General features: G+C 45.4%; 1 protein-coding gene across 5 annotated transcripts; it reads right to left on the bottom strand.

Moving 5' to 3' along the window:
• Positions 1-2,936: 2,936 nt before the first annotated feature.
• LOC132571174 (zinc finger protein 436-like) lies at positions 2,937-15,705 on the bottom strand. 5 transcript variants are annotated; one of them, XM_060237863.1, is made up of 7 exons: positions 15,442-15,705; positions 14,206-14,330; positions 9,572-10,038; positions 9,215-9,338; positions 8,631-8,701; positions 8,301-8,427; positions 2,937-5,031 (listed from the first exon to the last, which is right to left on the bottom strand). In XM_060237863.1, the coding sequence occupies exons 3-7, from the start codon at positions 9,992-9,994 to the stop codon at positions 3,863-3,865; spliced, it is 1,914 nt and encodes a 637-aa protein (XP_060093846.1). In that variant the 5' UTR covers positions 9,995-10,038; positions 14,206-14,330; positions 15,442-15,705; the 3' UTR covers positions 2,937-3,862. The 5 variants fall into 5 exon arrangements, with proteins under 5 accessions (XP_060093846.1, XP_060093850.1, XP_060093847.1 ...); XM_060237867.1 differs by having other exon boundaries at positions 2,937-4,965; XM_060237864.1 differs by lacking the exon at positions 14,206-14,330.
• Between the last annotated feature and the right edge of the window lie 936 nt (positions 15,706-16,641).

Here is a 16,641-nt window from a genome sequence, read left to right as displayed (position 1 = left end):
CTCCAGCTGGCAGAGATCAGCTCCCCTGGAGAAAATGGCTGCTTTAAAGGGTGGACCATGCTGAGGCTCCTCCTCTCCTTAAATCCTGCCACCTCCTGGCTCCACCCCCAAAGTCTCCAGGTATTTTCCAACACAGGCCTGGCAACCCTAGCACAAATCCAGTTGCAAAATGCATTGTTTAGTGCAGGGCTTTTTTTTGTAGAAAAAGCCCTGCACGAACTCATTTGCATATTAGGCCACACCTCCTGAACTGCGTTCCTGTTAAAAAAAAAGCACTGGCTTAGTGTAGTGTGAACGCATCACTATGTTCGTCCCTGTCACTTCTGCTTAAGACTGTTCCCATTCTGCCCTCTCAGAAAGGCTCCCCCCACCTGCAGCTTGGGAAATTCTTGGAGATTTGGCCACTTTCTCTGGGCTCAGAGGCCTTAGGGGATTTTCTAGTGATTTTCAAGTTGGCCTGTAAACAGAGATAGCCGCTTACACCCTTGATTATACAGGCAGACAGTTTCAGGCATGGCATTTTCCAGGGTGGTACTAGGGTTGAAAATTTTAGATTGAAAAAACTATTTACATTATATATATATTATTTATAAATTCTAGCAAGTATATAATTTTCATTTATGCATCATTTTAGCGCAGAACAATCTGGAGACCAAGTTACACAGTACCATAGCCTACTGTGTAAAGTTCTAGTAACTGCACATCACATGAAGTAACAATTTTTTTTGACATTTTTTAATTCTCTATGGGATTATTATGTATATTTGCAATGTAAGAATTTGGCTTTTCTTCTCTCACACTTTTCATAATTCCAGAAAGCAACACCGGGCTTTAAATAAAACCTTTGTTCAAGGATTTACTTCTGGATGTGTGTTGTTTGATATTAGTAATATTGACCACTAAGGTAGGCCCTGGGCACCAAAATTATTTATTTATTATTATTTATTACTTTCAATTTATAAAACGCATGGCCTATTGATCACAAGATGTACCCATCAGTTCTATATGTGGAATTATTATCTCTGTATTTAAAAGTTTTAAGAGTCTGATATTTGCACCGTTTTTAACCTATTTTATCTTTTGCTAAAGTGTACACCATGAGCCCCGTGGCGCAGAGGGTTAAAGTTGCAGTACTGCAGTTCTAAGCTCTGCTCACAACCTGAGTTCGATCCCCAGCGGAAGCTGAGTTTCAGGTAGCTGGCTCGTGGTTGACTTAGCCTTCCATCCTTCTGGTCAGTAAAATGAGTACCCAGCTTGCTGGGGGGAAAGTGTAGATGACTAGGGAAGGCAATGGCAAACCACCCCGTAAAAAGTCTGCCATGAAAACGTTGTGAAAGCAACATCACCCCATAGTTGGAAACGACTGGTGCTTGCACAGGGGACCTTTCCTTTTCCTTTTTCAAAGTGTACACCAGAATAAAATATTTGTATTTTTATAATAATTTATTTTGACAGCTAGACCCTTATATATCACAGAAGAAGACTGCAGATTTATAACCCAACTCTTCTCTCTGAATCAGAGACTCAGAGTAGCTTACAATCTCCTATATCTTTTCCCCCCACAACAGACACCGTGTGAGGTGGATGGGGCTGAGAGGGTTCTCAAAGCAGCTGTCCTTTCAAGGACAATTCCTACAAGAGCTATGGCTGACCCAAGGCATTCCAGAAGTTGCAAGTGGAGGAGGGGGGAATCAAACCCGGTTCTCCCAGATAAGAGGCCACACACTTTACCACTCCCCCAAACTGGCTCTCACAGCCATATCTTGTAGCCAAAAAAATCCATAGAATTTCCCCCCAAACCTACAGTGTTGCACATGACACCAGTGACGTGATGATGTCATTTCTGGGTGATGTCATTGTGCCCCTCACTAGAGTTACTAAACCCCAGGTGGGAGCAGGGGATCCCCTGGTTTGGAGGCCCTCCCCCCTACTTCAGGGTCATCAGAAAACGGGGGGGGGGGAATGGAAATGTCTGCTGGGCACTCCATTATTCCCTAAGGAGACCAATTCCCATTGGGTATAATGGAGAATTGATCCGTGGGTGTCTGGGGGGCGCTGTTTTTTTGAGATAGAGGCACCAAATTTGCAGCATAGCATCCGGTGCCTCTCCTGAAAACACCCTCCAAGTTTCAAAAGGACTAGATCAGGGGGTCCAAATCTAGGAGCCCCCACAAAAGGTGCCCCTATCCTTCATTGTTTCCAATGGAGGGAAGGCATTAAAAAGGTGTGCTGTCCCTTTAAATGTGATGGCCAAAACTCCCTTTGGAGCTCAATTGTGCTTGTCACAACCTGGCTTCTGGCTCCACCCCCAAAGTCCCCAGATATTTTTTGAATTGGACTTGGCAACCCTACTGCAAACACAAAAGTGCAGGACAGAGGATTTCCCAACCATGTCCAGGATCTCCTTGCAAGCAGTGAGGTAGGACCTGACAACCCTAGGACACCGCCATCTGTTATATCCATGGAGAGTCCGTAGGGACACTCTCCACCCCAATCCCTTTCCCAGAATAGGTCTCCCCTCACAACCACTGAAGCAATTACAGATCCAAATCCCTGCCAGAATCACAGATTGAGAAAGAACCCACATCCAGATCTTTAAACCTAGTGATGCCACTTCTGTCTCTATTAGACTTTTCTCCTCCTATAAATGGGAAGTTTCTACACCTCTCCTACACAAAAGAAAAACTCAGATGTACTGAACCATGAGGGAAAGCAGAATATAAATGTTTTAGTAAAATCTATCAATCAATAAGGAAGACCTGTGATTTCTGCACCTATCAAGCGCAATTCTGCCATGAAGCCCTTCCCTCAAAGATTTAATCCTTGCAACCAGTGTTCCTCTAAGCTGAGCTAATGCGAGTTAGCTCACAGGTTTTTAACCTCTGGCTCACACATTTTTGTCTTAGCTCAGGAAAAATCACCCCAGAACAAACTAATTTATGCACTCACTCACAACTTTAATGCCAGCAGCTCAGTAAGTAGAATTTCAGCTCAAAAGACTTCACGGCAGAGGAAACATTGCTTACAGTTGTCATCCAAGGTACATTACTCTGAAAATACGACTGGCTAAAAGGCATCCAAAGAGTTTCCAAGTCTAGTGTGGATTTGAACCCAAAGTCACCCAATTAACTAACCCACATCCCACATCACGAAAGTAGGAAAAGCAGGCCTGGTTCTGTCACGGGATGAGTTGTGGCATGAGGTGTTGGTCTGAAGAGTCTGCAGGAAGATTTTCTCTTTTACAGCTTTAAATACAATTTTAAGAAGACATGCTGCACTAACTTTTGAATAACTACAAAGAAACTGTGTTCAATATTGCCACAAAATCATGCAAAAATATTTTTACAGTATCAACAACACATAACAAACCAATAACAAATATCAAAGGGAAGCTACCCGAACTTGAATTTTGTGAAGCTGCATGGCTGTGAGAATGTATGAATTGGGACCCCCAAAAAGAAAAAATTTCTTGTATGAGTGTGAATAATTAGACCAATAGAATTATCCTTAAGCGGAATAAGACTGCCTGACAAAGGGCTACGCTCTGAAACGCACCAAGACATCCAGACATTGTATATCTCAAGAGGCTTCTATACATCAGATTATATCTATTTGGGAATATTGCCAGCAAAATACCTGGAGGAAGATTTTCTGCCACATTTCAAGGACATTGTTTATAACTGAGCCTCCTGGATCTTTGATACTTGTTATTGGTTTGTTATGTGTTGTTGATATTGTACAAATATTTTTTGCATGATTTTGTAGCAATATTGAACACAATTTCTTTGTACTTATTTCTTAGCCTTTCACTACTGTGTTCCCCTTTTTTCACTTGAGCACTAACTTTTGAAACAAGACCAACTCATAAAAAAAGAACGTCAAGCTGACTGAATTTCTTTTCACACTCTGATAGTTCAAAAGGTTTCTCCTTACAAAGATTTTGCAGATGCTGCTGAAGACTGCCACTCCTACTGAATTTCTTTCCACACTCTGAGCATTCAAAAGGCTTCTCCCCTCTGTGAGTTCGTAGGTGCTGGTGGAGATTGCCACTTTGCCTGAATTTCTTTCCACACTCTGAACACTCAAAAGGTTTCTCCCCCGTGTGGGTCCTCAGATGCTTTTGAAGAGTTGAACTGTGACAGAATCTCTTTCCACAGTCTAAGCATTCAAAAGGTTTCTTCCCTGTGTGGGTTCTTAGATGTTCTAGAAGATAGCCACGCCGACTGAATCGCTTTCCACATTCTGAACACTCGAAAGGTTTCTCCCCTGTGTGAGTTTGTAGATGCTGCTGAAGATTGCCATTGCGACTGAATCTCTTTCCACATTCTGAGCACTCAAAAGCCTTCTCTCCTGTGTGGGTCCTTAGATGCTTTTGAAGATTGCCCCTCAAGCTGAATTTCTTTCCACACTCTGAGCATTCATATGGTTTCTCCCCAGTGTGTATTCTTTGATGCTCTCGCAGAGTGCCACTCTGCCTAAATCTCTTTCCACACTCTGAGCATTCAAAAGGCTTCTCCCCTGTGTGGGTTCTTTGATGCAGTCGAAGAGACCCATTGCGACTGAATCTCTTTCCACACTCTGGGCATTCAAAAGGTTTCTCCCCTGTGTGTGTGCTCAGATGCCTAAGGAGCTCTGCTCTGCAAAAGAAACTTCCTCCACATTCCAAGCATTTATGGGTCTTCCTTCCACTGTGCATTTGTAAGTGGATATTACATTGGGTTTCATCTGAGAAGTTCATTCCACACTCCAAGAAGTTGTATTTTTCCTCCACCACGTGAATTACTTCATGGAAATCTCCCCCTCCGCACGCAATGGGTTTATCCTGCTTCTCAATGGTGTGGCTTCCTGTCTGCCTCATAGGTCCATCTTGATTCTGGAAGTTCTTTTTCAAGTCTTCAGTCTTGACTTTAACTGGTGATAGATGGTGCAGTTCCTCATTGTCCTCATTTGGTGGATCCTCCGCTGCTGAATTAGAGGACACTCTGTTAGCACCCAGATAGGGATGTCTGATCTGAAAGTTCCATCCACTCTCTAAAAATTTCAGAGAGAGAGAGAGAGGGAGGGAGGAGAAATAAAGACTCCACTGATCAGTGAGCCCTTGAGTGCCCTTCCCCCTCCTGACTTTTCTCCTTCCCGGGTCTGTGCCCAGGAAGGAGAAAGTAAGGACATCACGGCAACTTGTACTCCATCCTCACTCCCACCCCTTTCTCCCTCCCAAGAAACAAGCATGTAGACCCATGCCCTCTCAGGAGTGGTCCCATTCTCTTAGGTGATAAAGAGCTGGGCATGTGCAATTAGCATTAGTCTTTACTGAAATCAAAGACTTCTGAGTAAATCTTCACTATCAACATCTGTATTCCAAAGACCTTCCTTGGGCTTTGCCAGTTTCCTAAAGTTGTTTACTCAGATGGTCTTAGCTGGCACACCTAGAAAAACTTATTTTAATGCCCAGTACGAGTTGGCATATATTCCTTCTGTTCTCAGTAGAGGAGCTTGTGACTGACTGCAAAAGAAAAGCAGGTTTTAAAGCAGGGGTGGGGAACCTCTGTTCCGAGGGCTGTATGCAGCCTTCGAGGCCACTTAGTGTGGCCCTCGGGGATTGCTGGGCCAAACCGAGCCATGTGGCAGCCTCTCTGGTGCCTGGCTGGCCAGTGAGGATCGTGGGGCCGAGCCGCGCTGTGCAGCAGCCTCCCCAGAGCCAGGCAGGGATCACAGGGCCCAGATGTACTGTGCGGCAGCCTCCCTGGGGCCTGGCTGGCTGGCCAGAATTGCTGCAGGGCCTGGAAAAGTTACTGTCACAGTTCAGTTTGCACTTGATTATCCCAGATGGTGTGGCCTAATATGCTAATATTAGGGGATGTGGTCTAATATGCTACTGAGTTCCTGCTGCACTTTTTCTCCAAAAAAGCCCTGCACCTATGCATTTGCCTATTGCAGCGGGCCGTGTGTGTGTGTGTGTGTGTGTGTGTGTAAGGCTCTCCCCACATGACTTCAAATAGAAAAACAATTACCGGTATTTGCATTAATTTTGCTGGCCTGAATTATTCTCCCTTGGTGGAGCACTGTTTTTAAAGTTGATAATTTTTTATGGCCTGCGAATGATGTTATAAATATCCATATGGCCCTTGGCAGAAAAAAGGTTCCCCACCCCTGTTTTAAAGGCTGTTTGCTTCTGGGAATCTGGGAGATTAGGAGTTAATCTTTCCTTAAGCAGAAAGTTAATGTGATTGGTTGCTCTACCCCATTCTCTGATTGCCCAGTATCATCTGAGGGAAACTATAACATCAACTGTTAGGGAAAAAGAAGAATAATTCCTGAATATGGGTTGTTCTGAGGAGAATCTGGGTCTGTAGTACAGAGAAAATAAGCTTTGGACAACTTCAGAAGTTAGTAGAAAGCTATAATATCTGAAGGGAAAACCAGATTTCTTTCTTTTAAAAAATATTTATAGTTTATTAAATTAATATATTGTGTAGAAAGAAGCCCATTACCAAAAAAAAAAAAAATACAATTATTAAAACAGAGATCGAAGGCAGTGTTTTCACTGTTATATATACATTCAAATTCCATTATCTCTAGTCACCATTTAATACATTCACCTTCACTATTGCATTATGCAATAAACCCATTTATCATTTTCACTTACACTCAAGGAAAACTCATTAAAGACGTTTTACTGTTGACACTTGACACCTTACATAATACCTTACTACTTCCATACTCCTATAACCATCTATATGACCTGCCCCACTTATCTATAACTATTTGCTTTAGCATTTCATTCAGCAGCACCATCCAATTTTGGTAAATTCCATACTTTCCTGACGAATCCTCCATTTTTGGTATTTCTTCCGTTTATGCCAATTTCTCTCTCGGTTATTTAAAACCTCTCTTGATTTTGGAGTTAAATGCCTAATTATCCATAATATCTCTTTCATTATTTTATTTTTCTGTCCTCTAGATCTAATACGTTGCTCCCTTTCCCTTCTCCAAACGGCATCTTTGATCTGTTTCCTTATGTCTCTTAAATGTATTTCTCTAAGTGAACCATTCTTTTTTAGATTATATTCAATTTCCCTCTCGGCTTTTTTTTTGTTCCTTCTTCAACATGGAGGCCAGAAACCAGATTTCTAAGGGGAGAAATCTAAGAACTATAATCAAGCGGTGTTCTCCAGAAGAAACATTATTAAGAACTGTATTTAGTGCTGAACATTACTAAGCAGCCCTGTAGCTAGGGGCCGTGGGAGGAGGGGGCCATGGGGGTGCCACGGGGAGGGGCCATGGGGTGAGAATAGGAAGCTGGAGAGTCCGGGGCTGTCCCTCTCCTTTTTGTGCTATTTAAATTGGGAGGGGCTTGCAGGAACACCTGCCACCCCTCATGCATGATTTAAATTGTGCAGGAGAGGGAGCGAAAGGAGCAACCCTGGGATGGGGGTGAGGGTCCCCCCAAAAGTGTCAGGGGGTCAGGCCCCATGGGCCCCTGGTTAGCTACGGGCCCGATACTAAGCAAAGTGCCTCTTGAAGAAAAGGACTAGAAAACCTTGAAACTAACTATAAAGACACTCTCTTCTTTTGATCTAAGCTTTCAAATCTAGTATATAGTATAGTTTTACCTCAGCCTTTCTAAACCTTGACAATCTCTATTATATATATTCCCTGCCTGTTCAATAAAATATTATTTCTGCCCTGACCTAAATAGTCCAGGCAAGCCCAATCTCAAAGCAGGGTTGACTGTGGTTAGTACTTGGATAGGAGACCTCCTTGGAATACCAGCAGTCAGGAGGACATGGGCAGGCTTTATTCAGCCACCTCCCTGAATATCCTCCAGGCTCTAAATAGGGGCCAGTCACCAGATATTGCCATGACTGCCAGGTGCACACCCACACCTAAAATATACAAAAAATACCCAAGAAAAGAAGATATTATTTCTGTTTTGAAAGTTACTTTGCCTCAAGTGCCATTTCAGTAAGGGTATAAATATAAGACAAGACAGCTTCTGTATCTTCCCTCAAGTTCTGGTGCTGAGTGAAAGCCTAAACCAGTATCTAAACAAAGGGTGGGACAGCTTATTTCAATATAGAAAATATACGCAGTACTGTAGGACAACTAAGTCACTGAGGGGAACTGATGTTTTGGAGGGAAAATCTGGCTGGGAGTTGTAGAGATACAGAAATTTGTCGTAGCCCTCTTCCAAGTTGCAGAATTAATGCAAAACAAATTAAATACGGTGCTGACCATGCTAAGCTGTAGCTTTTTCATTCAGCCTGGAGGTTGGGAACTGTAAATTGGATTTTCCTTACCCAGAGAAGCCACGGTCCCACAGTTTTCCAGCATGACTTCTATGTAGAGAGTTCTTTGGCCTGGATCCAGCAGGGCCCACTCAGCCTCGGTGAAATACACGGCCAAATCCTCAACGGAAACTGGAGACTAAAAGAAAAAGCAGATTTTCTCATTGGAGGTCATGCCAGGCAAGACTGCACTCTGGAAGAGGGTGTAGAGCTTGGGATAAAGGGAATGGTGTTCAGAGACTCTCTTGCTCAGACACCTTAAAAGCAACTGTGGAAGCGAAGGCCCCTTGAGAAAGAAGGGCAGGGCGAGGGCTCAGGCTGTCCTTTGCTCATCTCCCCTACCTGGACTGCAGGGTCAGCAGCTGTTTCTACTCCTCCACAAAGACTACGACTTGACCTTGTCTCTTCACCACCTGTGAGGTAGAGAACATTGGAAGACAGGGTGTTAGCCTAGGCTTCATATTTTGTTTTCTTGTTGGAATCCTGCTTCATGCATGTTAAGAACATGAGAAGCCATGTTGGATCAGGCCAATGGCCCATCCAGTCCAACACTGTGTCACACAGTGGCCAAAAAACCCAGGCGTCATCAAGAGGTCCATCAGTGGGGCCAGGACACTAGAAGCCTTCCCACTGTGCCCCTCCCAAGCACCAAGAATACAGAGCATCACTGCCCACACAGAGAGTACCAACAATATGCTGTGGCTAATAGCCACTGATGGCTAATTTGTGTGAATGAGAATGAAATGGCTCTCCACGAATCTGTATAATTCCCCCTTCTAGTGAGTGGCCACCATTACATCTTATGCCAACGAGTTCCAGAAGTCCACTCTGTGTTGTGTGCAGAAGTATTTCCTTTTTCTCCTGTTCTGAGCCTTCTATCCAGCAACTCCACAATGGGCGCAGATGTGGGCACAAGGCACCCTTACCACGTGAGAAGGCATCCTGGGCAGGCTCTTGGACCTGGGCCCTCTGCTGTTGCTCCCTGGGAGATCCCTCATCCTCAAAGAACTTCGCTTCCATCTTCACAGGTGTTCCCCTCATCTGAAACAGCTGTGAGAGAGACAGACAAGAAGAAGGTTAAAGACCAAGGGGATGAATTTTACTCCATTCCCATCCTCACCCCTGCATTGATCAATAGAGCTGCTTCAACCCCAGTGGCAAGAATCAGGGTTGGGGTTTGTATCAACCCTGGTCAAGTGTCTGGAGGGATACATATTGGGCAGGGAGGCCTTAGCCTAAGGTCAAAGATCACAGCTTGAATGGACTGCACGAAGCCACCTCACCCGCTCTGCCTGCCTCTTCTCCTCTGCCTGACTCAGGAGGAAACCTTCAGCCAGGGCCACCGCCTGGGAGCTGCTCTCCGGCCCGCATTCTCTGACCCAGCGCTGCATTTCAATGGGCAGGATGGCCAGGAACTGCTCCAGGATCACCAGGTCCAGGATCTGCTTCTTGGAGTGCCTTTCCGGCTTCAGCCAGTGGTTGCAAAGCAGATGGAGCTTGCTGCAAACCTCTCGGGGCCCAGCAGCCTCATGGTAACGGAACTGCCGGAACTGCTGGCAATGTTTCTCTGAGATCCCAGTGTCCTGATGTAGGATCTCTGGCATAGCACTTTCCCAGAATTCAACGACTGTTCCCGCCTGGGTGGGAGGGGGGTCTTTCCTTGATCTTTTGCCAATTCCTGGTCCTTCTGGGTCCTGCTCTTCCATCTCCTCCCACTTGTATTGGGTTGCCTCCGAATGCAAAAAGATGCCTTGGGGAGAGAGGAATATATCAAAAAGGCTGAAACCCCCCCTAAAAAGAATGGTGCTACATTACCAGCCCTGGTCAAGATACACTCAGGATGGCCTTGCTGGACCAAAAGGAGTGTCCTCATTGCAGATCAGGATTACGGTTAGAGGGTGATACTAACTATTGTAGTTAGTATAGTGCAATAAGTGATATTAAGTGTTGTAGACATCCCCTCAGAATGCCTGAAGCATTAGGCAACAGCCCTCTCCAACAGCTCACAGAGGGGGGCAGGGGGAGGGCATCATGCCTCTCCAGGTTAGCCACAAGGGCTGCTGGGATAAGAACACAAGAGAAGCCATGTTGGATCAGGCCAATGGCCCATCCAGTCCAACACTCTGTGTCACATAGTGGCCAAAAAACCCCAGGTGCCATCAGGAGGTCCATTAGTGGGGCCAGGACACTAGAAGCCCTCCCACTGTTGCCCCTTCCAAGCACCAAGAATACAGAGAATCACTTGCCCCAGAGTGTTCCATCTATTCCTTGTGGCTAATAGTCACTGATGGACCTCTGTTTATCCAACAGGTGCTGGGGAAAGCAACTGTGTAAAGCTCCTGTGCTTCAGAGTCAAATAATTAAAAAAAAAATTCACGGTCTCAGGATGGGGCTGTGGTTGATTCCCATTCAGGTAAGAGTCCTCCCCCCTTCCCCAATATCCACAATGCCCTTCTCTTCTTATTAAGTAAAAAAAAAACTCCCCCCACACGCAGAGGTAAAATGACAAGCAATAGCTCTGGTTTCATACATTTTGTTTCTTGAACTTAAAGACGCTGATTACCCCCACCTGCACTCTACTTACATGGTGGAGAAAATCTGACACCTAATAGGGTTGCCAGCCTCCAGGTGGGGCCTGGAGATCTCCTGGCATTTTGATTGTCAGAGTACAGACCTCAGTTCCACTGAGGGAGGGGAAGGTCTGCTTTGGAGGGCAGACTGTATGATATTATACTCGACTAAACCCTGTCCCAGGCTCCACCCCACCCCTCCAAAAAAATGTCCAGGAATTTAGTATCATGGAGTTCATAACCTTATGTTTGAAAGCAATGTGGTTGGGTTGGGTTTTTTTTTTTTGCAGAATTAAAATGACCAGCAACTGAACGCCAGTTTCATACCCTGAATTTTCTTGTCCTTAAGGATACTGATTATCATTCCTCCCCCGCAAAAGCTATTCAGGGGTGGCCAACGGTAGCTCTCCAGATGTTTTTTTGCCTACAACTCCCATCAGCCCCAGCCATTGGCCATGCTGGCTGGGGCTGATGGGAGTTGTAGGCAAAAAACATCTGGAGAGCTACCGTTGGCCACCCCTGGTACATAGTAAACCTTAGAACAGGGATAGCCAAACTTGCTTAATGTAGGAAAGGAAAGGTCCCCTGTGCAAACACCAGTCATTTCTGACTCTGGGGTGACATTGCTTTCACAATGTTTTCATGGCAGACTTTTTACAGGGTGGTTTGCCATTGCCTTCCCCAGTCATCTACACTTTCCCCCCCAGCAAGCTGGATACTCATTTTACCAACCTCGGAAGGATGGAAGGCTGAGTCAACCTTGAGCTGGCTACCTGAAAACCCAGTTTCCGTCAGGAATCAAACTCAGGTCATGAGCAGAAATTAGGATTGCAGTACTGCAGCTTTAACACTGCGCCACGGGGCTCTTTGTTTAATGTAAGAGCCACATAAAATAAACTTCAGATGTTTGAGAGCTGCAAGACATGAATGCCAGATGATTGAGAACCATGAGGGAGGGAGGAAGGGAGGTAGATGGGAAGAGGGAGGGCAGAGGGAGAGGTGGAAAGAAAGCAACTTTAACTTTAAATGCATTCTCCAAGTCACTGGTTGGCTCAGCTTGGAGAAGTGAATTAAAGAGATAAATGCCTTCTCCAAGCCAGCCAACAGGACAGTGGGGGCTTTGAGAGCTACACAATACATGTGAAAGAGCCACAATTTGGCCACCCTTGCCCTTAGAACATAAGAAGAGCCCAGCGGGATCAGACCAAGTGTCCATCTAGTCCAGCATCCTCTTTCACACAGCAGATAATCAATTCTATGGCTGTCAGGTCTTCCCAGACCTAAGTTGAGAAATTAATGGAGATTTGGAGTTGGAGCCTGGGGAAGACAAAGAACTTGGGGCAGGGGGAATGGTGCCATAGAGTCCTCCCTCCCAAGTATCCAAATGATCTCTGTAGTCTGGAGATAAAATGTAATTCCAGGGACCCCCAGGTCCCAACCAACACTCCCTCTAAGATATGAAGTCTTGTAAGCAAAAATTCTACTTTGTGAGCTACTGACATTAAAGTTGTGAGCCACTGCATAAATTAGTTTGCTTTGGGGCCATTACTCCTGAGCTAGGACAAAAATGTGTGAGCTGGAGGCTAAAAAACTCTGCTGTAGCTCACACTAACTCAGCTTAGAGGGAACACTGGCCCCAGCTAGAGGGCTGGCATTCCTATAGGGCCAACAAGAGGGCATAGAAGCCGAGGTCTTCCCCTGATGTTGCCTTCTGGCTCTGGGCTTCAGAGAATTAGTGCCTCTGAATGTAGAGGTTCTCTGCAGTCACCAGGGCTAGCAGCCACTGACAGACTCATTCTTCATTAATCTATTTCGGGGTGGCCGGACTGTGGCTCTTTCACACACATGTGGATCTTGAAGCCCCCCACCACCCCACCAGCCAGCTTGGATAAGGCATTTCTCTCTTTAAATCATTTCTGCAAGCCAAGCCAGTTGGAGGCTTGAAGAATGCATTTAAAGTTGCTTTCTTTCCACCTCTTCCTCCCCCCCCCTCAAACATCTGACATTCATGTCTTGAGGCTCTCAAACATCTGAAGTTTATTCTACGTGGTTCTTACGTTAAGCAGGTTTGGCCACCCCTGATCTATCTAATTCCCCCTTTAAAGCTGCTTATTCCTGTGTGCCTCCTCCAGCAGCGAATTCCACCGAAAACTGATGCAGAGAGCAGCATTCCTCTTCCGAGATCGAATGCCTTATTCTCCACCGCCACCTACTTGCAAGTAAACCTTCCAGAGATCCGGCTGCACGGCTTTCCCCCCCCCCGCTGACGCGGATCTAAAGCTCTTCCTCTACTCACACACACCCCCCCAACAGGAAAGGAGCCTTTTTTCTTTTTGCACTCCCTCCTTGCTCGGCCTCTCTAGCAAACAGCTTGGTCCCTTTAACCCTTTCAGTGCTGGAGGCACCATTAAAACGTTTCCCATCCTGTTTTCAGCTCCCGGACCCAAAGGGACAGACCAGACTTCAGCCAAGCTGCCGCCAGCCATGCCTCCCTGCGGCTCAGTGGGGCTGCTCGGGAGTAATCCCGCACTGGGCTGCGCTCCCGGAGTAACTCATGCTGTTCAGTCATATCACAAAACCAACAAGATTTTATTTGGGGGTATAAGCTTTCGTGTGCAAGCGCACTCACAAATGTGCTTGCTTGCATAGGAAAGCCTATACCGGGGTGGTCAAACTTGTTTACCTAAGAACCGCATAGAATAAACGTCAGATGTCTGAGAGCCGCAAGACGTGATCGTCAGATGAAGAAGATGATGAAGATATTGGATTTATATCTCGCCCTCCACTCCCAATCTCAGAGTGGCTCATAATATCCTTTACCTTCTCCCACCTCTCCCCGCCACAACAGACACCCTGTGAGGTGGGTGGGGCTGAGAGAGCTCTTGCAGCAGCTGCCCTTTCAAGGACAACCTCTGAGAGAGCTATGGCTGACCCAAGACCATTCCAGCAGGTGCAAGAGGAGGAGTGGGGAATCAAACCCAGTTCTCCCAGATAAGAGTCTGCACACTTAACCACTACACCAAACTGCAAGGAAGGAAAGTAGGAAGGCAAATAGATGGGGAGAGGGAGGGAGAAAGAACCGGAAAGAAAGAAACTGTAATTTTAAGTATATTCTCCAAGCCACCTTACTATATAATAGAAACTATCTCAGAAAACAGTACGGTTTGTGTATGTGAAAATTAGGCCGATCTACAGCAAAATCACCCTAAGCGACTGTAAGCAAGTGGCTGAGGGTGCTTTTAACTCTCACTGCAACTATCCACAGGTGCATATTTGCCACCCCTGTGCTAACCAGATGTTCTACCACTGAGCCGCTGCCCCTTGCTCCACCTCTATAGCTTTTATACCTTCCTTGCAGACTTTTCTCAAATCAGCCTGTTATGCTGAACTTCTGAGTCCTTTATTTGCACTTTCTCTGGTAGTCAATGAGTAGACTGGAACTACTGGGAGACAGGGTGGTGTAATGTTTAGGCTAGAATCCGGGAGAAAAAAGTGGGGTATTAAGTACCAGATTGCAAAATTATAGAAAGGAATATTGAAAATGCATATATAATTGTATTTACAAGTGTGAAGAAACGATGGATAGAAAGTTGCAAAATCTTTGTAATATGCACAAAATTACAAAAACATCACATGCACACAGTGGCACTTAATAGGAAACATCTTTTTTTTTTTTAACAAAGGCAACAATTATAAATAGACAGACTGGATGCTGGCAAAATTCCTGTTCCAATGTACAAATCTTCAGCAGTGAAGAATGACCTTGTGCAAGTTAATGAGACAGGAATTCAAAGGCAAATAAGTGTCCTGTGACACAATGTACAACTTCACAAAACAAATATCACGGCTTCAGTCTTGAACAGTCACAAACAACCTTGCACTAGTAGTGACTAGTATATTTGGAAGCCAGAGACTCAGTGAGCAATTTCATAGTGCATAATGCTGTGTTGTTTCAAAGACAAAGCATGCCGCTCATATCCAAAGGGCAACTTTGAAATAAAAAGCATTTTGCATTATGAAAGTGTACAGCTCCCCGCTCCCCTTTTCTATTAAGAGGTTTCCCACCTTTATCATTTTTCTTTTCCTTTGGATCTGGACGAGTCAGTTTCAGATACCTGACTGTGCTATGAAGCTTGTCTGGTGACTGTGGACAAGCTACTTTCTCAGTCTAGCCTACCCCAAAGGGTTGTTGTGAGGACAAAATGAGGGAGGAGGGTCCAGTGTGGACCCCCTGAGCTCCTTGGAGGAAGGACAGGATTTTAAATGTCTGAAATAAAGAAAACTCATTTTCAAAACAACAATATGACCTCTGTGTAGGGTTGCCAAGTCTAACTCAGAAAATAACTGGGGAATTTTGGGGGTGGAGCTAGGAGACTTTCACATTCCCCAGAACAAATAAGTATTTATTTATAAATAAGCAGTGCAATTCCCCAAAATACAGCCTTCATTTCCTCATACCCAAGCAGCCCATGTCCCTGTACACTCTCTCTTTCTCTCTCTCACACACACAGAAAGAGAGAGCAGCCAAAATAAACAGTCTGCAATCCCACACTTGTGTGGTCTCACTGGGGCAATTTACTCACGAGTTGCTGAAGTTCCAAGTTCTATCAGACTAACACAGGGAAAGCAAAGGTCCTAGTTCCTCCTTTACTATGCAGACGACTTCTAAAAGGATTGTGAAACAAACAGGGAGGGTCTCTGGACTGCTTCAGCAAAGATTCTAGTTCCTCCTCTACTATGCAAATGACTTCTAAAAGGATTGTGAAAGGACAGGAGGGTCTCTGGACTGCTATAGCTTCACAGCAAACTGGGAGCAGCCATCTTGTTCTGCCAGCTGATCCCACCCCCATTCAGCCTAGCTGGGTCCTAGATTTAAAGGCATAGACACACCATCCAGAAAGCAAGCCTTTCCAAGGTTCCTCTAGTTCTAAAGTGGAAATACAGGTGGGGTCTGTAGGGGTGGGGCTCCAGCCAGTTGACTGGGGGTGTCCCGCCGCCACTGGCCAACTGACTGGGGGTGGGAAGGAGCCTGCAAAACCAGGGGATCCCCCGCTGGGACCTGGGGATTGGCAAGTCTACCTTTGTGGTGCCATGGGATGGGGAGGGATTTTAATGAGAAGAACATTTCTATGAGCCTGCACAATTTCCTTTCCTTCCCTGTTTTTTTCCTTGCCAGCTGCTTTTCTCCTTCCCAGGCAGGAATTTCCCTCTTTCTCCTTGTGTCTGCAAAAACCTCAGATTGCCCAAAGGGAAGGAAGGTGGGATGTGCAGGATCTAGCCCTAAAGCAGTGGAATCAACTCCAGAGGAGGAAACTGCATTCATAAGAGCAAGCAGAGAGTTTATTTCCAGACAGAGCAACTGCTACTGGACTCTTAGTCTTTTCTACTGCTACAGACAGACTAACACGGCTACCCATCTTCATCTAATGCAGGCTAGAAAACGACTGCCCATTTGCCATAATGACTTTTTGTTCAATTTCAAGCATTACTGGTTTGAAGTTACCTTCTAATATATTTGAATTGTCATGACTCTGGAGAGGAGGCGGCTGAGAGGTGATATGATCACCATCTTCAAGTACTGGAAGGGCTGCCATATAGAGGATGGTGTGGAATTGTTTTCTGTGGCCCCAGAAGGTAGGAGCAGAACCAATGGGTTGAAATTAAATCAAAAGAGTTTCCGGCTCAACATTAGGAAGAACTTCCTGACCATTAGAGCGATTCCTCAGTGGAACAGACTTCCAAGGGAGGTGGTGGGCTCTCCTTCCTTGGAGGTTTTTAAACAG

The sequence above is a fragment of the Heteronotia binoei genome, chromosome 5 (assembly GCF_032191835.1).
Source record: "Heteronotia binoei isolate CCM8104 ecotype False Entrance Well chromosome 5, APGP_CSIRO_Hbin_v1, whole genome shotgun sequence".
Classification (NCBI taxonomy): domain Eukaryota; kingdom Metazoa; phylum Chordata; class Lepidosauria; order Squamata; family Gekkonidae; genus Heteronotia; species Heteronotia binoei.
The sequence above is the reverse complement of the archived record's forward strand: the minus strand, read 5'-3'. Positions and strand labels throughout refer to the sequence as shown.